The sequence below is a fragment of the Corvus moneduloides genome, chromosome 1 (assembly GCF_009650955.1).
Source record: "Corvus moneduloides isolate bCorMon1 chromosome 1, bCorMon1.pri, whole genome shotgun sequence".
Lineage (NCBI taxonomy): Eukaryota > Metazoa > Chordata > Aves > Passeriformes > Corvidae > Corvus > Corvus moneduloides.
The window spans coordinates 22467447-22493504 of record NC_045476.1 but is presented as its reverse complement, the minus strand read 5'-3'; the positions used below and the strand labels follow the sequence as shown (position 1 = coordinate 22493504).

The window sequence follows — 26058 nt, the reverse complement described above, 5'->3', positions numbered from 1 at the left end:
ATGAACAATCAAACATAAAAACAAAGTTCTTTATATTTTAAACTACCCACTCTAAAGTAATTTCTTGATTGATCACCTTCACCAGCCCATTCCTTAAAAAGCATATGTGATCCAAAAAAATTGGTGCATTCTGTGACACTGAAACAAGAAAAAGCTGTATCATAATTTCATAATATATGAGGCTGCCTATTTTAGTATCTTTATACTGACCAAGATAGATCTTTAGATTTGGCACTATTACTAATCACTGTTTCTGCAAATAGAGAAAACTTCTTTTCAGACTTTCTTAAAGACAGGATCTGTTTGCATGCCTAATCTATCTATTTTGTAGGGTTAATCATTCATTATAATGACAGTAACTTTTTAAATTTAATATATAAATATCTCATATATATATAAATAAATAAATATATTCCATTGTGCTTTAGCATCAACTGGTGAAGCACAATGATTCAGTGTGTAAAGATAATCAGGAAAGTAATTGTATGATATGTTTAAAACAGATATACACCATACATCAGAACTGTGTCAATGAGAAAGTATTCCTACCATTTCTAGTTAAAGTCACAGTAAGACTGTGAAAAGAAAAAAAAAGGCATCCATCCAATCTTAGTCATCTAACTTAGCCACACCTATGGTCAGAGAAAGGATGGTGGCTTCTTCAAGCGATGGAAGCATCTTATTGAGTTTCTGCTCTGACCTGCCTGATGGAGAAGTCATTACCAGCAGAGACAGGGCCCTCGGGGAACAGCTGAGGCCCATCCCTTCAATATCCTGAGTGCTCTTTTAAGGCTAGCAGTTGACTTTTGCAGAAACAACCCTAATAGCAAAAGTAATTTTTTTAGATGAAGTCTGCTCTGCAATTACACTGGAATTAACTACAAGTTAGTTACTTTTTCTTCCCACCCCTAAGAAATTTCTCATATAAAATCAAGTGAAGTCACCTTCTTAAAAAACCTATCATCCAAAACTAAAGAAATTGGGGGAAGTCTCAACAAATACTCCACTAAAAATTCAGCAATCTTAATTCTTTCAAATTCAGCATTGCACAAATCCTGCTTCTGAAACTGGAGGTAAAGTTCCTTACTTTATATGAATACAGAAACTTCAGTATATAGTTTATGTGTGCTGATTAATGTTTACAAAATTTCTGTATTCTGCAAAAAAGAAAATGCTTTTTTACTAGCACTGAGTTAAAGATTTCAACATGTACTTAAAAGATAATCCCTTTTGTTACCAGGTAATTATTTTAGCCATATTTAGACTAGAAAGACTATAGTATGAACCTTCATGATTCTGAATAGGGTATCTCACCTACTACTGATGAAACGAAATTACTTTAAATCTTCTTTAGACATGTTGTCTTTAATGGCAAAGAATGACCAACAAAAGTAGAGAAGTAGTAGACAAGAATTCCATTTTCCTATCCTGCTAGTATAGGCCTTACATGGATGTACCAGTCAACCTTGGCAGGACAGAAGAAACATTTGGTTTTTATTTAAGAGCAGTGGAAAACATACGGTATCAAAGCATTTATGGAAAATACAAGGAAACAACCAGGCTACTGAGAAAGAGAACTATATAGACTGTTTTGATTGCAAGCAAATACAAAAAGCACTTCTGACAGTAGAAAGACAAATGATAAACAAACTATTGCTCTTTTTAATCCAACCAAATAGCTTTTTGTGAAAAGACAGACATTTTTCAGATAATGCTTCTTAAAACTGGAAATTGATGAGTGAGAGGAAAACATCAAACACACACAGATGTCGGTTTCTGTTTTTCCATTGTACTTAGCTTTCCTTCTAATTTTAGTGCTATTGCCAGTTCCAGCAGGATTGAGAATACTGTTCAAACTGGAACTGAAGCAGAGTTTTCAAACACATCTAACATCGTTAAGAAATTTAGGTTATTTAAACTTTGAGCAATGTACTAAGGCAGTTCTCATTAGCATGCTTCCCCAGTTTCAATTTTCATATGATTATAGCTGGTGATGCTTTCTAACCAATAAAGAATTAACATTCTTAGTTGTTTGAAAGGTGATTTGCAACACTTCAGATGGTATTATGCATTGTTTTCTGTCTTTTGATATATTAATCACAACTGTCGCCCCTTCTGTTACAAATGTTTGATTTTAAAACTGTCACTTGTCAGCCAGTCCAATAGGCTATTTCAGAACCAATACAGTTTATGCATGGGAAGTTTGATGTTGAAACACTATTTATTTACATTCCCAGAGTGAGATGGTTTAATATATTCATGCTGCTATAAAAGACATGCTACAAAGCCTAATCGTATTTTGTGTATATATTATGTGTACAGAGAATCTTGCTTGTATTAAAATAAAAGAGAAATGAGGTTCTAAGTATCAATTTATAAAACAGTTCTTTGTAAAATGTTTTGAGAAGCACTATTTAAGTAAACTAACTACTGGTAAACCTCCATAGAAACTACCCTTTCCAAAATTCATTGTAGTAGTTCCCATCTATTTTATTTATGTTTGCATTTTGTGAAGCAGCTGATATCCCCCTTCCTACGTTTGCTGCACCAGGTAAGAAAAAAGCAGAACAGACAGCAGTATGAGTGAACGTAGTTGTCATTCAGGCACTGACCTGCTGTAAATACAAAGCAGAGAGAAACTTAAAAATGATACTGCCCTTCCCCCAACCATGACTTTTCTGCTGCAACCTGTGGCTCTTTCCCATCAGAACAGCTGGCAGATCTCAGTGCTGCCACAGCAACCCTGCCGTCAGCCCGTTGGCTTGGTAACATTGCAGCAGGAAGAAAGGCACTTCACGTCTGAACTGTTCTTAGACTCACTCACAGAGGTATTTTTTCAGGTTGCATTCCCAAATCCGTATTTACTGTTTGATTTAATAAATTTTGCAATGAAAAATCCTATACAGTCCTTATTTGCCAATGAAATCAGGTCATCTTCTCTGGAATCTTGCAAAGAATTAATATCCATTCCTTGCAATGTCACAGCAGATGGATCAAATCTCTGCAGCAGCTTCAACTGATCAAGTGACAGTCCAGCTCCCTTCATGCCTTCTCCTCCAATGTGAGGTTCCTGTTCAAGTAACAAAGAAAAGCAAATTATTGCATCTCTTAAAGTTCTTAAATGCCCTAAATGTATTCTGCTGAGTATATGCAGAGCTATCTAACAACATGGACAAGCTACATTTATACCATTCACACCAGGAGATTCAGAAGTGATGTGGCTTCTTCTCTTGCCTTCATGTGGCCAATAGCATACAAACATATATACAAGATTCAAAGTATTTTGAGGAGGTGGTGATGCCCCTCATCCACTTTTTCTCAGTAGTTTAGAGCACTTGTTGAGGATGGGTCTAAAACAACTCATTACTCCAAGGGCTGAAACATCCCAAGAAAGCTGTTACCACCAGACAGCTGGTCTAAAGGGTTTAGGTTGCCACTTCTAAATGATGCAGCACTTCTGTGTACTGACTTCACAGCTGTGAGTTAAGTCAAAAACAGTGACTCCTTAGCCCATTACCAATATCCTCAGTAACAGTAGTAGAATCCCAGAATCAGCTAGGTTGGAAAAGACCTTGGAGATAGATCATCAAGTCCAGCCTGTGACCTAACATCACCTTGTCAACTGAGCCATGGCACCAAGTGCCATCCAGTCTGCTCTTAAACACCCATAGGGATTGAGACTCCACCACCTCCCTGGGCAGCCCATTCCAATGCCCTATCACCCTTTCTGTGGAGAACTTCTTCCTAATGTCCAAGCTAAAATACCTGGATTCTTCACAGTAAAAACTTCAACTGGAGAGAGTAAAAGCCCCAGGCCAAAATACTTTACTGCCTGAAGAGGCATCATTTTGGCACATGATGCAGCAGAAAAAATATAACTTCGAATTTTCTAGCCATGTAGTAAGAATAACAGGTAAACGGGACTACTCTTACGTGTGCATGTCTATGAGGCAGAGAATAAAAGACAGGAAAAATTTCAGGAGATGAAATCTGGCTTCAAAATCCTGGAGAGGAGAAGGACTTAAAATCCCAGCCCTTTTCTCAGTACTTCTTGAGAGTAACCTTGACTGCTTCTTATTTAATACTAATTCCTAGGAAAAAATTTAATTCTTAGCTGGATTGTTCTTTCAATGCATTCAGTTAAGGAGACAGAACAAAGTGTGCAAGAGCTGGCACTGCAGTATCAAAAATAGATCTCCTTTGTCAATCTAGTCTAATGTAGTCCATAATGCAGCCTACAGCAGAGCATTTTTTCAGCCATCACACTTTGCTAACACATGAGCTCACCCAGTCAGCACATGATGCGAGTTAGCTGCTTAACCACGTACTGCATGCTGGAGAGCTGGGCAGCCAAGGGGCTGCAGACTGATTCTTCCTTTCCCTCAGCATGATTTCAGTGCTTTCCCGGTAAAAGACAAACAAAGATGTCTATTGCAAACTGAGAGAAAAATGATATACAAAGGGAGACAAGGATAGCAACTCGATGTAATAGAAGGAGGGAAAGGTAAAAGTCTAGAGGAAACAGTATTCCACGTGTTCAAGTAACCTGCTTGAAGGCAGACCAGTGTTTTCCTCTACCTTTTCATTTTTCCTTCCAGTTAAGTTACTGCATTTAAGCTGATCCACACTATCCCCTGTGTAAACTCCTAAGAGGAAGTCTGCACAAAGGAGCAGCTGCCATGTGGTAACCTCCACCTACAAGAACGCCTATGGCTCCATCTCCTGTTTTTTCCTTGCCCACATTACCCCATGTGATTCCAGGATCTGTTGCCAAACTGAGAAACTGGGAAACAGTGGACTGAATAAAAAAGGAGGTGTCCACTGAGACTAAAGAATATGGGAAATAAATACATAAAGGAACATGAGGTAAGTAGACCCTAGACTCCTGTCTTCTGTTCATTGGAAAAGATCCCCTTAGTTTACACTAGTGGGGAACTGGTTATAAGGCATTACAATTTATATGTGGGTAAACAATTCAATGTCATCTCATTTAAAATATACTATACATAAAAGATTAATTTTTACAGATATGGCATCTGTGTGTGAAAAAGAGTGCTTTATTTAAGACTGATACTACTGGTGAGAGAAAGTCCATTAAGCAAGATTAATCTTGCACTTGCATTAATAAGGCTTGTGCTTTGCTTTGTCATTCTATCAAGGAGAATTTTTTATGCTGTTAGGTTAAATGTATAATCTCAGTTGAAATGTCTTAGTTGAAAAATTCTTAGTGAATGGATGGTGAGAAAACAGACAGAAGAACAGACCATAAAAAGCTTTGATAAAGAGCTTCAGTTCTGTTAAATCTTTAGCAGCTGTCATATTAATTTCTCATTGTACAGCTGTTGTATATATTTTTTAATTTCAGTTAAAGATTCATTTAAGCTTCTTAAGAAAGGTACAAGTCATCACACAGTATGTAAGCTAACCAGGTATCAGAGTTAGACTTTTCCTCAAAGACATGATGATAAACAACTACCCCACCCAGCTCGTCACATCATCAAAGAGGAAGTGGGACATGTGTGGTCTGATGATGAACCCCCCTGAAGTACTAATAAAGGTAACAGATATTTCTGAATTGTATAAACTGTAGGTGGCATAGGTAAAAAAATTCTAGTATCTCCCTATATATTACCTCCTCCCAGACATCTAAATGGTAGACACTGACTCCAAAAAAGACAAGGTACAGTCTTGGGACACTGAGCCTGAAATAATTTCTTTCCTGCATTCCTTTTAAATAAAGCAAAAATAGCTCCCATACATATAAAATCCTCCTTCCTTGAAACACAAATTTATTTTCATTTATGTCCCATACTTTATATGCAAGTCTTCATGACTTCAGTGGCATTAGTGAAAAAAAAATTCACCTCTCCTGTGAATGTGCAAAAGAAGAGAATAAAATATATGAATTAAAGAAATTGCAAGAGAAATTTTAACCTGTCTGACCTATCTTTTGTCCCTGTTGTGTTTTAAAAGACTGTTGTACAAATCAAAAAAACCCACTATACACAGTGGGAAACTACTTAATGATTCCTAAATAAAGCTCAATTAAGCACAAAAATAGACTTTAAAAAAGCCTCAGAAATCCTTCTGTTATTTCTATGCACACCAGTTAAAACTGTCCAAGGTGAAAAAAGATGTATTGATAGTAAATATACTGTGTAACTTTACGGTTCCAAAATAAGCTCACTAGATTGTGTGAAATACTCTGAAAATAGTATTACCTGTGGATGAAGGTGGAGGCATGGAAAAGTTTTCAGGGCCCAAGCAACTTGCTCCTCATTTTCAGCAAGTGTAATTGTACATGTACTATATACTAAAACACCTCCTGGCTTCAGCAACTTCACTGCCTGCAGGGAGAAATAAACAATAGTTCAGCTTATTTTTAAATTTAAAACTTTCATATTAAGCAACATTAACTAATAGACCATGTACCTAGAATATTAAAACTGAACACTTAATTAACCTCAAACCTTTCTAAGTTAGGCATTAAGATACTAATTCCTCTCAGGGAATACAGCAAAGGGTAACATGGATTAGAAAGATTCTTCTTTCCAAATAGGTATTATAGCTCATGCAGTTTATTAATGTCATTGAGATGATTCACCTTGTAAGATTTGTTATTTGTACAGCTCTGCATATCCCAGACAGATTAGATCTGTTTTCACCACCTGCTGCCAACCCTGGCTACACAATACTTATGTCAGTTATATTAGATGTCAATTGTTTCCATATATTTGGCATGGAAGCTGTATCTATGCTGCTTTTCAAGCTGTCATTCACTTTGAATATGTATCATTCAGATTTTGACAAGTTTCATCTTATCTTTCAGCATCAGCCCAAGCACACTCCTTAGCATGCTCCTAAGTCACCTGCTCTGTAACTTAGACCCTTGGGATTATTATAAAGTAAAACTGATAAAACTGAGGGAATTGAAAAAACACTGAGGTTTTTATTTACTATGGATTACATATACCTTTCCCATGCTTCAGTGAACTAGCTTCACCTAGCAACAGATCTGGTGGAGCTGAGAGGTCAACAGGACCCTAATACTTCCTGGCTGCTGAAAAAGTAGGGAAAATGAGGCACCATTTTTTGGATAAGTTTTATGCTGCAAAAACATTTATGTTCAATTTAGCTTACCTACTCAATGTTTAAGACATACCACAGTGAAAAGCTTGCGCTGTAGTGGCTGATAAGAGGTCACTTCCTTTAAAGTTGAGGAATAAGCCATGTTTGGTCTCTGTCCCATCCCACTACATGGAGCATCAAGAAGAATTCGATCAAATGACTCTGGTAAGAATGGGGGTCCTTCTGTAAAAAGCAGTTAGTAATGTAAAATGTGCCTGTTTCCTTCCTTGAGAATTCACTGTAGATAAGGACAAGCTCTTACTTATGTCTTCCTTGACATAAAACATTTATGCACTATAGACAGTCTCAGCTAGAGACAAGTCTCAGCACTGCTGGTGGTAGTTTTCATCCCCCAGAAAACTAAACAGTTTAAGTTCTGTCGACTGAAAAATGATCCCTTTAGGCAACAAGTTTTTTAAAAACTTAATTTAATAACTTGAAAGTAAAATGAAAAAGTAATGAAAAAAGTTGAAATATGATTGGTCAGAGGTGCTAGGTACAGAGCTGTACATACAAACTGTAAAGAACCCCAGTCAGCTCAGAAGTGTGCAAACCTTTACTGAGAGAAACCTGCAGTTAATAACTGAGATTGCCTTATAATAATTGGACTGCCTATATAATAACTATTTCTTGTGATGCATATGTAGCTATAGAAAATAACGTGAACTACTGCAAGTTCTAATGTGAGACATGCTGCCACCATGGCAGAACGATTCAGTGACCAAGGATTGTGAAGAGCAGGACAATTTCTGACTATTACCAGGATGACAATATGTATGTTCTATATGCAGAGCCTAGCCTTAAATCTGTACCCCAATGACTCAACAGCCCAGAAGTTTCTATCTCTGCAGTGCTAGGGAGATTGTCTGGCTCAGCATCACCAGGTACTACTGCTGCCAAACAATACAGTATTATCACTGTATTAACTACTAATACCTAGTTTGCTCCTGCACTACAAAATGAATCTATCTGGTTTATCTACCACTGATCCATTACTAAAATATTCAAAATATGTCATGTGTTACTTGCAGGGATGTATAGAAAAGCCATCATGATCTCTCAGTATTACAGCTTGCTCTTGTTCATCTCTGTAATTGCTACTTGCCACCTACAGTATTTAACATTCATAAAAAGACTCTTAAGAAAGTACTTATGTTCCTCCAAAGCAGGAATAACTGCAATGCATAGGGACAAAGAAGGTGAATTATGCAATCTGATTCCTACTTAGGCTAACCAGTGACTGAGATAAAATAGAGTGAGAAAGAACAGCATACTTTGCACAACAAACTAAAAATAATCAAGGCAGCAGATAGCATTTAAATCATTCCATCATGGGAACAGAACCAGTATCATAACTGCATCACTTCAGAAAAGCAAATGAAATTACTTAAAATAATACTGTGCTTGTATATAACTTTCCCCTGAACAGCTGAACAAACATCAATGAACTAAACATTACAGCACTCCTGGGACTTAGGTATTAATAACCCCATTTTACTGATGAGGATTATGAGGCAGAAAAGGGAAGCAAGTCTGCAAAAATAATTTTTTTCTCAGACTAGGCCAGACAATTCAGAGTATGGGGTTAAATGTGATCATGAAAGAAGGTTTAAGGCTTCATCAGTCTTCAATATTATCTGGGAAAGGAATGCATTTCCTTTGAGAATATTAGGTAGTGACAAGGACAGATAATTTGCCTTTTGTATTTGCTTCATACAGAAGCTGATAATCACAAAAGAGTAGAAAATAAAAGTGCATTCACTGTGCTGAAGCAACTTAGGTATCTACCAAGATTTCAAGGACTTGTAGACCTGTGACAATTTTAATACTGTTTTTGCAAAACATTAGCATTTTCTTCTAAAAGCTACTACTACCCAAATTGTTTCTTTTACCTTGTTTATCCTCTCTCTTCTCCACTGAAAGGGCCCTTGTTCCATCATAGCAAAAGGCCTTAATGCAATTCAACTGTAGCAATTCGGCATTCTGCTTGATTTTCTTGACCTTGTTAGCTATCTTGTCCATGGCTATTACTTCACCCTGAAAAAAATCCCAAAGTTTTCATCAAAAGCATCGGGATTAAATGGATGTGCACTTTCTGTTTTCCTTTCCCCCACCCTGGGCAGGTGTAATAAATAAAGTACAGTCTTCCCTACAGAATAATTTTATTCTTAAATCCACACTCCTGCAGTCCTTATTCACACGTGTTCCATGATAGCCGCATTACTCTGAAGCAGTGCACATTCCAACTGCTTGGCACTATCACTCCAAGGGATGCTGTAATGTCTGACTTCTGGCAAGTGGTTTTGTTGTTTGTTTCTTTTTGTTTGTTTTGAACTGCTTAAGAGGGCACTAAGATAAAAATTTAATCATTTGAAAGAGGGTAGAAGCCTCAAATACATGCTAAAATAGGCCAACAGGTTTTAAATTTGTATGGAGAGGGTAGGAAATACGATCACAATATAGCTCAGTGCTGAGGAAATGAGACCCTCAGCCATGTCTTTGATTTGCTTAGACTCATAACATACTGTAACACTTGCAGTACTTGTCACTCAAGTTACTTCAGAAATAGTGTAAATACTAGAATAAACATAGAGGTGGGGGGAGGGAAATCACAATTACACATTGTTCCCTTTATGTAAGAATAAGAGTTCTTTTTTCCTCCCCCAAAATAAATCAAAACAGACACACACCCCTAACTGCTACATGAAATCTGTGAACACAGAGTAAAGAGTAGCATCAGTAAAATCCAGAACAGAAAGACCCAATGACCAAAAACTTCCACTACACTTGCTACAGCAAATACAATGTGCTGAGAAAACAGTAACTTTTTTCTATTTGGTGATGGCTCTCTAGAGGTTTATAGACAGGTAACATGACTAAGATAGATTAAAAATTAAAAAAAATCAGTAAAGATAAGCTGTTATCTGTATGTTGTGTTAGGCAATAGGACTGAGAGGTAAGAAAGTATTTAGGCTGTGTCAGTGGTGTCCAGTCTTCAGCTACAGTGAGCCAATCACCTCCTACAGGTGCACTCAAGAACCAAGCGCCACTGCTTGTCCCCTAACACCATTCAACTGATTGCACTCATACACTAAGAACTGACTGTGCTTCCAAGTTTCATCTGTTGCAAGAACAGTGGATTTGCTGCACATCTCTGCATACTGCAGAGATAAAGAAATGAGAGAATCATAGAATGGTTTGGGTTGGAAGGGGTCTTAAAGATCATCTAGTCCAATCCCCCTGCCATGGGCAGGGATGACTTCCACTAGACCAGGTTGCTCAGAGCCCCATCCAAGCTGGCCTTGAACACTTCCAGGGATGGGTCATCCACAGCTTCTCTGTTCTTTCTCCATTTGGCCCATGCCAGCCACTGCCAGAACAACTACTTGAAAGACATCTGGAAAAAACAGTGGTCTGGACTGGAATACAAATAATAATAAATTCTCAAGCTTTAACTATTCCCAATTCTTATTTAAGAGCTCTTAACATTACAGAGTAATTTTATATCTTGGTTATGACGTTTAAAAACAATATACTAATGTTTACAATTATATCACAAAAAAAAGTAAGAGTGATTCAAATATTCTGAAATGCTAATGGTTTAATATACCATCTGTGAAAAATTAGTACGGAAAATCTGTGAATGGAACTTAAAATCCGATAAGAAGTGCTTTTTTCTGTATCTTCCATATCTTAAAATTACATACTCAGGAAAATCAATTGAGATAAATATTCAACATCTGTATTCTTAATCTTTACCACTTCAGCTGCAGGTAAGCAGAATCAAAATATGTAAAGTGACTAAGGAAATAAACAGTTCTGCAAAGTTATACAAATTGTAGATACACAGATGGAAAAAAGTATAGATGTAAATGAATGCATGACATAAATATATGATTTACAGACTTCCTTTATTTATCACATTGGAATTCTTTACTGGAAGCTTTATATATGTATATAAAAAATGTCTAATGACTGTCTAATGCATTTTTAATGCCTTCTGCCAATGTTCCATACTGAGGGAAGAAAACACCTCCACAGGCAAACCATCACAGAACTGAATACATGCCTTTTCTCAGTGGATTCATACCATTACATACTATGCCTTCCCATTTCTGCACAGGCAACTGTCAAAGTACTGCATAACGTAACTGCAAGACTTCTAAATAATCTGATCTATTCTAATAACCCTATTTCAACAAAATAAAAAAGCCTTACCAAAATTTTTAGAGGAAATATTACATAATTTTTCCCTTCTGCTAGAGAAGAGTAACCTGCATTTCTGTATTTCACTGTGCACATAAGATCTTAATACATGCAAATTTGTAATCCTATAGCTAGATTCTTATTTTTGTATGTTCCCTTTTCCTTTGTCTTTCTCTACATATTTTTTTTTTGTTTCTTCTCATTTTTGTTACTTTCTCATGAGCTAGTTTTGGATTTGTGACATTCTACCATAGAATGACAAATTCAGACTAGAAATTCAGCCTAAAATCATATCTGTATGCAGAATTGATAATTTTTACTGAGAAAAAGTTAATCAGATTAGGAACTTTTTAATAATTTTTTTGTAAAGAGTTGTGTGTTTCTTTGGCACACAGTAGTAACCCCTGATTTTTATGTATCTCAGTTTCATGAATCCAGCATATTCTTGCTTAACTTTGCCTTGCATGTAAAAAATTCTATGATTGAAAATAATTCAATAACATTTTAAAAAGTGAAATGAAACATGTTTCAACAGTGAATTTGTAGCAAATAAGGTTTTAAAGGTGATGGTGAATATTTGATAAAGACAGTCTGTCGCCCATTTCAGTAACTCTGATGTGTAGCAAAATACATTGGTAAATAAAATGTCAAAATATTGTTTGCTGTTGTAAATTATCTGTGCATTCTAGCAGGTAAGTGAAGAGAACTGTACAAATGAACTTTCCTCCTTAGACAGAAAATTCTTACTTCTTATACTTACTTACTTCTCCTGGTCGTGCATTAATGTTGCAAGATGGGTTGTTTTTCCTCAGGTGCAGCACACATATCCAAAATTTTCTCTCCTGGTTGAGGGTTTAAAATATGGCTCACAACCACAGAAGGTAAATTCTATCATAAAAACAAATATGGGAGAATTCAAACCTTATACCCTGCATCAATTCCTTTATGAAGGAATGGCAAACTCATTAAAAAAAAAAATCATTCAGCAACGAAGATACCTATGATGTTGCTCTCAGTTCTTTAACAGGAAATGAATTATTTGTATCATATATAAGGGACAGTTTACGACAGAAGTCTCCAGTGGCTTGTTTTTTATATAAAGCTATGTCTGAGTATCTATGACTGAAGTTTAACAGCTCATGACTGAGGTGACTGCAGTGCTAAAAGTCCAAATAAAATAAGCTGATATTGGCTCAGACACAGAGGAGTTCTGTTTATTACAAATATTTTACATTAACCTGTTTATTGGAACATTTACTATATTAACATATTGGTGCAGAACATTAAAGTACAGTAATACCAAAAGGCAGAAGTCTAAGCTTGCTGAATTAAAGTACCAAGAAGCTGAACTGTGCTATTAATTGTATAAACAGAACAGCTGCACTGAAGAGAAATAACGTACAATAATTGTGCACAGTACTGCACCTTAGACAATATGTAAATATTTTCTTCTTAGTTCAACACAAAAGTATAAAAACCTTTTAAAGTTGTCTTTAGGACTTAAATCAGCTTCAAGTCAACCTAATATTTGGAGATTTTCCTGATTACAGAATGATGTACCTTAAAAGGAGCTCATATTCCAGAGCTCACAGGCAGATTCGAAAAACTAATAGTTCTATGCAGAGTACCTGTGCGAGAGGAATTTCTATGTTTTTAGGTGAATATCTCTTATGCCACTTTGAAAGCCCTTATCATATCTCAGACACATTATGATTATACCACCTACATATATATACTGACTTCATTTTAAATGCTTTTTTTTCCTCAAATCCAAAGTCTGAATTAGGTGCTATAATGCACAAGGAATGTAGAAACCATGAATGTGTGCTAAGAGAATATTCATTATTCTGTAAATAGTACAGACTTTTGGTTTTGGAACAAGCATACCTGTAAAAACAAATGCCTAGGGAGCACATTGTCAAATGAAGGACTAAGGTAGACTGGCTCTATCATTCTTACACCCAGCCCCCTGAAAAACATGAAAAAAAATTTTCAAATACCTAGTTTTATACATTTTAACAGTAGTAAATTTAAATCATTATGTTTACAACTAGCAACTTGAAACAACAATCTTACAAAAATGGAAGAACAACCAAGAATAATACTTCTACAATTTTTTAATGAGATATTCTTTAAAATTACACCATTAAGTTGAGTAAATCATGGCAAAAAATGCATTACATTATGAATTGGAACCATCTGTAAAACTGCATAAAGCAAATTTCTGGTTCTGTACACAGGATAAACCAAGATCTAATCCAAGCCTTAATAATGTAGAGAAATGCATAAAACCAGACCTAAATATCTTAACTTCAATCCGTAAGTGCTTTTGGCTAGCCATGTGTATGCACTAAGGCACTGGAATGTGATTTCCTACTTAGATTTTTCTCCATTTCCTAGATTTCTGAGATTTCAGTCAAATAACCATTGAAATCCTAGATGAAAAGCCTTGCAGGAACATTGCTTTGCCTGTGAAGCTAAGGTTCGAACTCAGAAATCACCTGAAAGTTTTAAATATGGATGAATTTCTGATGCAGATTTAATTGTTAAACAAAATGTACCAGGAAATGGATAACAAAAAAGAGAAAACTATAAAATAACAACACTGAGTCTGCAAACAAAAGAGAAGAAGAATGAGTATTATTTTGTATATGTACTGGATAGTCCAACAAGAAGGAAGGATATGAGAAAGCAAACTTGCAGACATCAGATTTAGTATTACATACTGCTGTTCCATGTCACCAACTCAACAGGTACATCCTACCACTACTTGTACTATATTTATGCTCTCATAAATCAGAAATTCTCTGACAATGTACTTTTTTTTTCCACTAGAATTTTTGTGGTGCATTGTCAAGATGTAAAGTCTTGGTCATTAATTTGACATCCATGGTCTTCTACCTTACTTTTTATATGTGTTTTAGGTGACACAAAAGGAATAAACTACATGCTTTATCAACGAAATAGAAAAGCAAGGAATCTTGAAGTAGGTAACTAATTTGGCAAATGTCAGTAATTTTTTTAAGATATCTGACCTTATGTTCTGTCCTTTGTCCCACCAAAAAAAAAAGCCCCCAGAGATATTTTTAAAAGATGGAGAAATTGACAAGGCTGCACTTCTGTTACATCCAAACTGGGAAGTAGAACAACACAGTTTACCAAAATGCAATTTTGCCACAGTGAGAACATTTATCAGTTCTATTTGATATTATTGAACTGAATAAACATGAATCTTGAAAATACTCCCACTTATTTGCTCCTACCTCTAAAGTAAATTGGTATCTGGATCCCACTGTGAAACTAATGGCTTCCCAAAAAATATTGGAAATCCCAACATGCAAAGCCATCTTGTGACTTCACATAGGGTACAAAATAATTCAAACCGTTTTCGCATCTTCTTCCTTCCCTTTACAAATGTTTACATGTAGATTGCAATTACTATAGACTTACTTCAGTGGGCCAGTTGAACTGAAGATTTCACTGCGACTGAGTTCTGAAATCCCATTTCCAAGGAAAACTTTGACTCCTTCAAATTCTTTGGCCCCTCTTTTGCATTTCCCTTCAATATCTGAATACACTGAAACCAGATCTCCAGCTTTCACAACTGCACAAAGAAAAACAGAAAGTTTGAAATCATTATATACTTAACAAAACAGTAGTGACCAAGTAACTTAGGATTTTCAGTAGAATACTTACTTCAACTCTTCTATCATACCACACTTCACACTTTCTAAATGTAATCGAAGACGATTACCTGATATAAAGCTTGAAAGTTTCACACAGTGAATGATGGCTACCGAACAACTGGAGGTACTGAGAGACACCAAGGTGCAAGTCAGGCACTGTGGCTTGTTTTCTAAGAGGCTACACAAACCTGCACGTTAATTTTTTTATCATGGCAGGGTCACCCTTAAGTTTTAAGCACACTCTTCAGTATCCAGTCCTCCGTGTGTGCTCCAAGCACACAAGGACATCAAATAACACTCGTTCACCCTTACTGAACAAAGACAGGAGTGCTAAATTTATCTAATGACCTCTCAATAGCTACCTAGAACATAGCTACATAGCTGTAGCTGCTTTTTCTCCATTTATTGCTTGGACACAAATGATTATATATTCTTGTTCTGGTCTGGCTCTCTTCCCTTTAAGGCAACTGCTGTTCTCAATAATCCTCTTAGAAAGTTTTATATCTCCAATTAAAACCCACCAGATCAGTTAAGTATGTAAATATACCCCCAACTCTAGAAGTGTAATCCTACAGATATAACAAACTTTCTGAGTAAGAAAAAAAAATAGAAAAGGAATGGTTTAGGTGATTTTACAGAATAGTGAGCAAGCTCTATGTGCTGACTGGCTGAAAAATATGCATAAAAATAAAGGCCTCTTCAGATAGCAATAAAAAAATTTCCAAAACTGCATTTCTGTGGTGACTGACAGGCTGGAGGAACCAGAAGATATAACAAGACTAACGACAGTTCGGCTTCCCAAGAATTACTTGAATAGTACTAGAGAATCCCTTTTTCCATTTTCAAGTGGCCTTCTGATCATGCCCAAATGCCCCGAAATTCTTAAATGGTAATATATGGCGGGTAGCCATTGAAAATATATTTTTTACACTACTTCTTTTTACACAATGTGACACAAAAAAAACACTAAGTGATTGCTCAGTAATACTGTCTGCTTAAACTTCACTGAACAAAAACCTGCAGCAATTTAACTCTTCCATCAAGCACATCTGCCAATGATTTTTGCAGTATTCAAACATAAATGCTTTTATTTCACATTCTGCTGACAATCGTCCTTTCAAAAGACACCAGTTCTGCATGGAGTTCCTAAGCTTTTTGTAGATTATACCAGCATTCCATAAACAAAAAGGTTAGGATTTGATTAGTTAAATTAAGCTCAAAGTCTCTGATCATTAGTTTACCCTCATTTGGACTGCAAGTTCAGTGATTATATATGTGTTCTTGCTGTACTATTTTTTTCCCTAGTAAGACCATCTGTGCTTAATACAGCCTTTATTATATTTGGCATCAAGTGGGTAGCATGCCCTTTTATTTTATTTTCTTATTTGCAATTCCTCTGAAGTGTTCCTAAAGTTTTACAGTATCTTTATTTTCTTTGAATTGATGTTACATGCATAATTACATGCAGCAATTATGATAAATCACTAGCTGACTCAAAGAAGGACTTAAATATTTATGGCGTTGTCTAAATAAGCAGTTTCAACAACTGTTATTCCAATATACTTATTTCATTATCAAGCCCTAGATTGAAACACATTCCTGTTCAGTGAATTGGACTTAAACACATGCTTAAAACTTCTTGAAGGTTTTTTCCTGAAAGGAAACAAAGTGACTAGATAAATGCTTTTCTGACTCATTTTGTTTAATAGTAAAAATCAAGATGATTACTAGATCTCATCACAATAGAATAATAAGGTGAATCATCCAAAATTATACTGGTTTTACATAAAGTTAATTTGACATTTAAATAACAAAAATAGGTTGCTGAACACAAAGCATGCATATGCAGATTTATCTTACTGCACAGGCATTGATGCATAATTTCCATTTCTTAAGAATCTGACATAAAAACGGAAGACTTTTCTCATCAGTGAAAAAAAAATTTTACTACATCTCTCTTACATAAACAATATCAGTGAATTTCCAGTGGATTAGAAAAAAGAAGATTTGTAACTTAAAATATAATAAAATCATGGAGGTAAGTGGCTTTGTGACAGAGTGAAAAAATAACAAATCTGGAGACAATATGTCTTAAATGATCAACACACATCCAGTCACCATCCAGGTGTGGCATCTCATTTTTTTTTTTTACAAGACTGCAAAGCAGCCAACTTTTGTAAGTTTATTCAATGGAACATCCATATTAAAAGTTACAGTATTACGTAGTAAAAAATCCTCTTAACAAAACAGGTTTTACATTGAAAATTTTCTTAAAAAGATTTTTAAATTAAAAACAAGAAACTGAAATTCTTGAGAACTAATACTTCAGCTAGGAATTGCATATGGAAAAAGGAATTTAAAACAGGCCAGGTCAGTAAGAAATAATCATACATAACTTATTACAAGTAAAACAAAAAATAGTGAAAATCTTAAAAAAAAAGTCAGAAAAACTTCTAAAAGTGTCATTACTATAAATTACAACTGTAAAATTAATTTCAGCTGAGAATAGAAAACAACTTCGTGTCACTATTTACTTATCTAAGGGTGACACTTTTTCTGCCATCTTTACAACTTAATTGTGTGTATTTAGAGAACTCTTACATCTTGAGGTGGATACAATCCCAGGGACATAAACATGTGCTCCTCGAAGTACTGCATATCCACACTGGGCTCCAACTATGACTTCAGATGCATGCTTTTTTAAATCTCGCCTAGAAATACAAAATGTAGTTGAGTTAAAAAGAAAAGTATACTGAAATAAAAGCCAAATACTTCCCAAGTAAACTCTAATTCATAACCACTGATTTTGTCAGATATAATAGAAAAAGTAGTTAACTATCATGTATTACATTTAGAAGATTTATTTTAGTCCCAGAGAAATCAAAGGAAAGAATCAAGAAGAAAACTAGTCCTCAAAATAATGCAGATTCTGACATATTCTGCCACTATTATGAACTTGACACAGGAATACAAATAAATTATACTGGGATGGAGAAATAGTCCTCTATCCCTTCCTATGCCAGATGATTGTGAAGTGATTTTTTGTGTTTAACAACTGCTGAGTAATTCTTGATTCCACTTGATTTCTTCCAGTGAAAGAAAACCCTGACTATACTTAGCTCAAGTTCTATACTCAAATGCAAAAGTTTAGTTCTTTTATCTGCCACCTACCTGGCTTTCCAGGGAGGATGCACGCATGCCACTTTTTCCCTATAAAACATTATTCTTATGAATAACCAGAGAACGCTATGTTTTGTTTCATTTTTAAGGACTAAAACTCTGACCTGGTTAGTATGTGGACTGTCCACCAGGTCATAATACAAATGAAGTTGTGCCTCAGTTATAGTGAGTTAGTTATCATAACTGTAAGAAGAAAATGGTGCTACAACATTTTAAGGCTAAAGACTGAAAATTTCAAACCTGGGTCCAACGACAGGAATTAATAAAATGTCCTGAAGTTTCAGATGCTCGAGAGCTGGAACACATAGTCCTTTAAATTGCTGTTTCATTAAAAAAACATAATTAGTAAGCACTACTAATAAACATAATATTTGATTACTTAATTAGACTAAAAACTGTTTCTCATTCATATTTTATAGCTGTAGATCCCAAAACACAAAGGTAGTGAAAACAGTTAAAAGCAGCTGAGAAATAGTGCGCAAAGGGACAGTATATATTAAAAATACTGGTGTAAAAGACTAAACATTTAATAAATTCAGAAATAACAGGACCACAAAGAGATTGACTGAGAACTGACTTCAGGAGTGGGAGAGTGTTCTGACACTCATAACCCTATCACTGGTTTTTGCTTTCTTCTGGAAGAAGCTTGTGTTGAGTTGTTGTCCGAACATGGCAACACCACCATAGAAGCTTGGGTGTCACCTGTGTTAACTCTTTGATGTTATTAGTTATAAGCTACTGTTTACTCATGTATTGCTTGTCTTATTTAATAGGCCAGGTTGGCAATACTTTTCATTCTTCTTGTCAGCCCAAGTTTGGGTACTGATACCTGAGTTATGTATCTACCTGAAAAAAAATGACAGCTTGTCATTTTATAAAGGTTTCTAGATTTAAACAAGATGATGTCTTCTCATCTGAGCCTTCTAAATTATAACCTTAAAGCATGTAAAACCATAAATCAGTTAGCATCTAATAAATAAGTAGTTTCTCTTAAAAAAGAAAACAATCCATGATCGTACTTTTGTTCAAAAGTCTTATGTGGCTTCCTTTTCTAACACATAATCACACTTCAGAATACAAAAAGTTTGTGAAAAGCTGGTCTTATGTCAGTTTTCAGTAAAGTCTTTTCCCTTAAAGCAAAATATAACCCTGCAATACCCATTTCCAGACTTCTACAATCAAGCTAAAATTAGCAAAACTCATTATCATCCCAGCCAGCAGAACACTGTCAACTGCCACCACAGAAATGTCTTGGCTCCTGTCATGCAAAAGCTCCCTGTACACCCAGTAGCATTAATAACTTACTCAAAGAAGAACCAGACCTTTTTAGACAGAGTGAAGATCTAGGACACAGTTTCAAAATAATACATTTCTTAAACATAATGGTTTACATATTATCAGATAAATGTTTAATTAAGAGAATTAAAAATCCAGAAAATTATATAAAGATTAAACACAGGTTTAAAAAAAGAAAATACAGTGGTTGCAGGGCATTGCTGTGGCTCCAGTTTCTAAAACATACCGATTTTCTCACTTTCCTAAACAGTTTCTACAATGAGATACACAGACATTTTCCTTTAGTCTTAAATAAAAGTGTTCTAACCATGCTGAAGACAGCATACTGAACTACACTTTTTATCTGTCATCTCTATAGACTTGACACCTTTACAATATTTAGCCCAGCAGTACCTCAATCCTATCAAAGGTTTGGATCTGCCATATGAAAAAAAGTTGGATGCTTCTTCCCTCTGCTATTGCCTTTCTCAGAGGGATTAGATGAGGGATACTGGTACACAATGCATTTTTCTTTAACACTGACAGGAAATCAGTGTGATTGCATAATGTTAAAACTAGTGGATGCATAAAGGTAAGGTATAGCTTCCTGTAATGAAAAGGTCTCGTGTTCAGGCAAAAGATGAAATACCCTATTATTTTTGCTGTAGCAAAGAAATTGTACAAACCTTCTGGATCTCTTCAAACAGCAATTTTTTCACGTTTCACTGAGGCCAAGTGGGTATTTACTCTTACAGTTGTAAAACCTGGTGGATGAGATAGATGACTTAACAGAGATTGGTATTTATTCTCTGCCTCCTGTGCACCTAAAGCAGTGATAAGCTGAAAATGAAAGAAGAGATTTTATATTAAGAGAGTCATACAGAAGCCTCTTGCTCAATGCAAAAGAACCCCACCAAATAAACATTCCATAGAAATTGAGGAATATGGTTGTGTGGTGTGCAATAGAGAGGAATGCCTGTGTCTGGAAGCCTAATTCCACAGGAAGCCTCATAAATTTCTTGAAAAATACTTGTTAGAAAAATAGCTGCATCAGCAAAATCACTGTAAACAGTCTGCAGCAAGAATCAAAGCAACTGCCAGAGAGCTCTCTGATATTGTACATAGACCAGTCATAAGGAAATGGAAGAGTAAATTCAAAACTATCAATCAGTAACTTTCACAGTGATAAAAATGTACATAAAAATGCAAGTTTTTTTATCCTTGGCATTAGGAACTAATAGATTGTCTGTAGTATTCTACACTGGGTTAAGGGAGTATTTTCAATATTATGTGGTTAATATGTGCTTAATTATCTATGATCATTCTTCAGTGGGATCCAAAATTAAATTCTCTGATTTATGCTCAATTTAATTTAAATACTTGTATGCTACTTTGAGCCAATGGGAATCAATACTAATTTTGCATTTTAAATATGAAAGTATTTTATATACAGAACTCTGTTTAATGTGAAGACAGTATTTTATTGCAAGGTATTAAAGTTACACAAAAAAATAATTAGTTTTTGATGATTAGTGGTAACTATGTCACATACCTCTTTATTTCTGAACACTTTGGTGAGATACCCTTCAACTTCATATTGGAAAGAGATTTTAGGGAAAAAGGACATCTTCCTTTAATTTTGAAAATCTGCTGGTAAGGAACTGAAATAAGCAAAGTATTTTCTTAGTGGTTCTTATCATATTCTGTAAGTTTATAAATGTAACATAAGATGTACCCACAAACTAAGTTGTTGGCTCTGATTCTTTCCATTTTAATAATGCAATTTTATTGCACTCAAATTTCCAAATATTGGTCAGGATATGACTGTAACACTACTCTCATTACATTTCAAAGTATGTTCATTAACATGTTTAGCATTTGCAATCACCTTACAATGAGGTTACTGCTTTCCTTGCTGTCACATCCTTCCAAGCCAGACCTTTTGGGGCTGCTGCACTGGTGTCTGAAATCCTGTCCCATTAAAGTTCCCCTAGCTATCCCTGGGGAGAACAAATTTCAGAGTTCCAGAATTCACTCACAAAGGCTCCTGATGGAATTTAGCTTTGACTCATTTAAGTCCCAACTTTTATATCTGTACTCTATTCCATTATCATATCTGTTCATTTTCAGAAATAATCTTCTTAAGTTTCCCTTCTTCTTTTCCTCAAGCTTAACTTCTTAGGATTCCTCCATAGTTCAAATTATCAAAACTTCAAAACAGGGGTACATGTATGACTGCAAGCAATGATTTTTAATGTATATACTTAAAAAACTAAGTAAGCTTTAACTTTAGTTTGTGTTAAATTCACAGTAGGAAGAGTGAAGGATTAATGCAACAGAAATTCTACTGATCCCTAAAACAGATCTTCAAGCTATCTGGTGAAAAAAATATATAGATAAAAGGTACAGGAATTTCAAGATGTTGTTTTAATCCCTCTTGAAAAGCCAAGCTACAAAGTCTTACTGTAGCTCAGTCCTGATAGAGATTTTATTCTCTAGCATTTTTCTCTGTAGGTAATACAGTTATTTTCCCAAATGGTATCTCCCCATCCCTCTGTTGGAACCCTGGGTTCAGAGAATTTCATTCTTTCAGTGCTGACAGGCAATGATCTTCAAAAGCACACTGCATTTGACCTGAGGCCTTGGGAAAGGCTTCCCAGATTATGTGATAGCACTGAGATTGTTGCTGTGTAATTAAAGCTACATCACTGGGTGGAATATGTAGAGATGTAGAAAATTTAGGTTTATGGGATATCATAATATGCATGTAACAAAATGGAGGATTTTGGGTGTAGGTTAGTTCTTCTTCTTTCCTCTTTCTTCACAAATCTGGGTGTTTTGGTATTGGTTCAAAAACCTGCAGCGCCGGAACATGAATGTTTAGTTACTGGATTATAAGTAAAAATAAAATAATTGGCATTCCATAATTGGATAGATTGGACTTTAAAAGACCTTGGAAGGCAGCACTCGGGGGCCATTTTTACCTTGTTAACGTAGAGGCACACTCTGTGCAGCTGTAATATAGATAAATAATAAACATCTAAGTCCAAAGAAAAGCCTGGAATCTCCTGCGTTTTAATCCAAACTCTGAGTAAAAGAACTCACGAAACAGAGACAAAGAAGAACAGAAATGAAGCAGAGAAAATTAATACCCCTCTATTATCTATATTTTGAAAAATTATATACACTTCAGTCTGAAATGAGACTTCTTAAAAATTTAAATTTTCTTACAACAGCTTAAATGGAAGGAAAGAGACAACATCACTCTAGTTTTATTCCATTCGTAAAAAGGAATTTTGACTATCAAAATACATTCCCATTGTATTAAATGTACTTAGAGAAGAGAGATCGGAATGTTTGATATTCATTTTATTTGAATGAGAGGCTATTTGACACTTTTATCATACAAAAACACTCAAAAATATATTTTTATTTTTAATATTTCTGATTCAATTCAAATCTTAATGCTACAAGAATGTGATCTTATGTAGACTTACTTTTGAGTCCAGACAAAGTTTCATGGGCAGGAGTTTCAAAGCCTTATTTGCAACATTAGCAGCTACTGAAAGAAAAAAACTGTAATTGAATTAACGAACTTCTTTTTACAATCAAACATTTTGCCAAGAATTTACCTTGCTATTTCCACGAAATCTAATAGCACTACACTAGTACTACAACAGCTGATACAACTGAAATCACCAAAGCTCACTTTTAACATTTCAGAAAATGTGACATACCATGTGCCTGTTGTCCTACAATGCCTACATTACAGGGGGGAAAAAAAAAAACAAAACCACAAAAAATCCCCATATGGCTCACATTTGGAAAGCTTTTTCTTCAGAAGCGTAATAAACTAGCCTTTAAAAAAATCCCACACTTGAGAATTTTTTAAAGAATTGGAATCCTGAAAATAATTAAGCAAACATTTGAAAATTGGTAGAAATGTGGTGTCTGTAAGCCCTACATGTGACTTCAATATTGACATTATGAAGGTATCTTTTTAGGAATTAAATGGGTTATTTAATGATGGCTGCAGAATATCACATAATGACCAAGGTGATATCACAATTACTTCTTCATGGAAAACCAAGCACTCATCTGACAGCATGTTAGCAACATGACTTGGACCTATCTAAATTCTAAAATGTGACTTAGTGCTACCATGAAACATGAGCCAGTGGTCAAAACCTAAAACTCTTGCTGAAAAACACTGCACACAAAAGACAGAACTACAGTGAAGTTCTCTAAAAGTGTGTCATGGTTTTAGCCCAGCTGGCAACTAAGCACCATGCAGCCACAGCCTAGTGGAATACGGAGGGAAATCCAAAGTAAAACTTGTAGATTGAGATATGAACAGTTTGAGAACGGAAACAAAGTAAATAAATAATAATAGTAATAATAATAATAGAAAGACAAATGATGCACAATACAACTGCTCACCACCTGCTGACTCATGCCAGACCCCATCCCTGAACAGCCACCCTTCCAGCTAACTCCCCCAGTTTATATACTGGGCATGATGTTTAATGATGTGAAATACCCCTTTGGCCAGTTTGGGTCACCTGTCCCAGTCATGCTCCCTCCCAGCTTTCTGTGTACCTCCTCATTGGCTCATCTTGAGACACAAAGAAGTCCTTGACTTCAGATAAACACAACGCAGCAACAACCAAAACATCAGTGTGTTACCAACATTATTCTCACACTGAATCCAAAACACTGCACTGTACCAGCTCCTGGGAAGAAATTTACTCTACCCCAGCCTAAATTAGGGCAATGTGTTACAAAAGATAACCTAGTCCCATGATACAAATTAATGACAACCATGTCAACAAATAATGCAGAAATATATAGTCTGAAACTTCATACCAAAAACAAAATTATGTGTTAGAAACAACTGTGCATTCTGAACAGGATGTAAAGCATATTACAATTACTCCAATATAAGGGCTAATAGAAAAACAATAAAACCAAGGAGATTTCACTTCTCCCAGTATGAAGAGGTAGACTCACACGGAAGCATGATGCCATATCTGTGCTTTTAACCACAGTTAATGAACACTTTAGGAAGTCATGGAACACCTAACAGGAGAAGTTACAACTTGACTGTGACAAGTTCATAGGAGTTGGCATGAAATGTGACTGCAAACAGCTCTTCTGTTACAGGAACTGTAAGGTGTTCAACACCTGCGTTCAAATGACAAATACCAGATGTGCTTAGTTCAGGGAGAGGAACAACACACAAACGAAAAGCAATTCCGCTATTAAAAAGAGCCATCAAAAGAATAAAACCACTGTAAGCTGCCTGGAAATGTCAAAACCACAGGACCGGAGGTTCAGAGCACACCCAATACAACCCTCAGCTTCATATATATGGCCTTTCCGTGGACATTGCGTCAGAATGTAGCTTAGAAAAAAGGGAGAGGTGATTATAATACATAGGGAATTGCTTTTAAATACGGAAAGGCTAAACATTTCGCCATCTTCCAGGCTAGGGAACATAGCTGAGGGGGGACAGGACAGATGCTTCTAAGTTCAGACAGAGCAGGAAGCTGGGCTGATGAGGGAGACTGCCTAGTGTCCCGTCAAATACAGCAGTCAGACTTCTAACGTTCAGCAAGAGGCAGGCTCGTACCTGAGAGGGGTATTATTTTTCTCCAGACCTGCTGTGCCGTACACCTTGCCCCAAAAAAGGCATGACGAACTTCAGAAGAAAGCCACTGAGGTAGCATCTCTTCCCTATTCACCACCTCCTCACGGATTTTCATGTGCTTCTGTGGGGAACTGCAGTGAGGAACGCGATGCCGGACCAGGGCTTTGATCTAGCTACACACACGAACACTGCGAGCAGTCACAGGCAGCCAGCACTTGAGATGCCGAGCAAGGCTTTCAAACCTCCCTTGCTCACCCTTTCCCAAACGAGGAAAACGACAGTTGGGTCATTGCTGTGGGGAGCAGAATATGGGGCTCCCTCTTTTATTCCCCCGTCCGCCAGTAACTGAAATCATCAAGGAGCGGGGAGGAACGGGACACACAGCTCTTCGCAGCTTCCCCAAGGGCCTGGACCTCAGCCCAGAGGTACCCGGGAGGAGGCCGCACCCCAGCGCGACGCGCCGCAGCGACCGCCTCAGCCTGACGGAGCCCGAGGCACACACAGGCCCGAGCTGGACCCGGGCCGCCACGACGCGGGCGTTGTACGCAGGTGCCCGTACCGGGCCGGACCGCGCTCGGCCCTCCCGCGGCGACACAGGGACCCCAACCCACCGCCCGCCCCACACCTACCGCTACGGCCCGCCGGGCCCCGCCTCCTCCGGGGAGGCAGCAGGAAGTGCTGTGGGAGCGGTGTCGCCGTGGGAGCTGGGCACGCCGCGGCGGGACCGAGCGCAGCCCCTGTGCCCCCACCACGGCACGGGGAGGGCGGCAGCAGAGCCCGGGGGGCGCCCAGACTTATCGGACAAGACATTGCTGATATCTCTTGGGTTTTGTTGGGGGTTTTTTTGGGTTTTTTTTGTTCGTTTCGGTGTTTGTTTTTGGTTTTTCGTTTTGGTTTGGTTTTGTTTTCTGAAATTCTGCCGAGTGGATTAAA

General features: G+C 36.5%; 1 protein-coding gene across 1 annotated transcript; it reads right to left on the bottom strand.

Moving 5' to 3' along the window:
• Window positions 1–279: 279 nt before the first annotated feature.
• NSUN6 (NOP2/Sun RNA methyltransferase 6) lies at window positions 280–25101 on the bottom strand. The gene is given in 14 exon segments (XM_032101683.1): window positions 280–3070; window positions 6222–6347; window positions 7163–7311; window positions 9021–9165; window positions 12095–12144; window positions 12147–12222; window positions 13222–13303; window positions 14785–14938; window positions 17622–17731; window positions 18441–18520; window positions 20162–20195; window positions 20197–20315; window positions 21028–21136; window positions 22973–25101. Coding segments are annotated over 13 exon segments (1434 nt in total). The 5' UTR covers window positions 21103–21136; window positions 22973–25101; the 3' UTR covers window positions 280–2836.
• Between the last annotated feature and the right edge of the window lie 957 nt (window positions 25102–26058).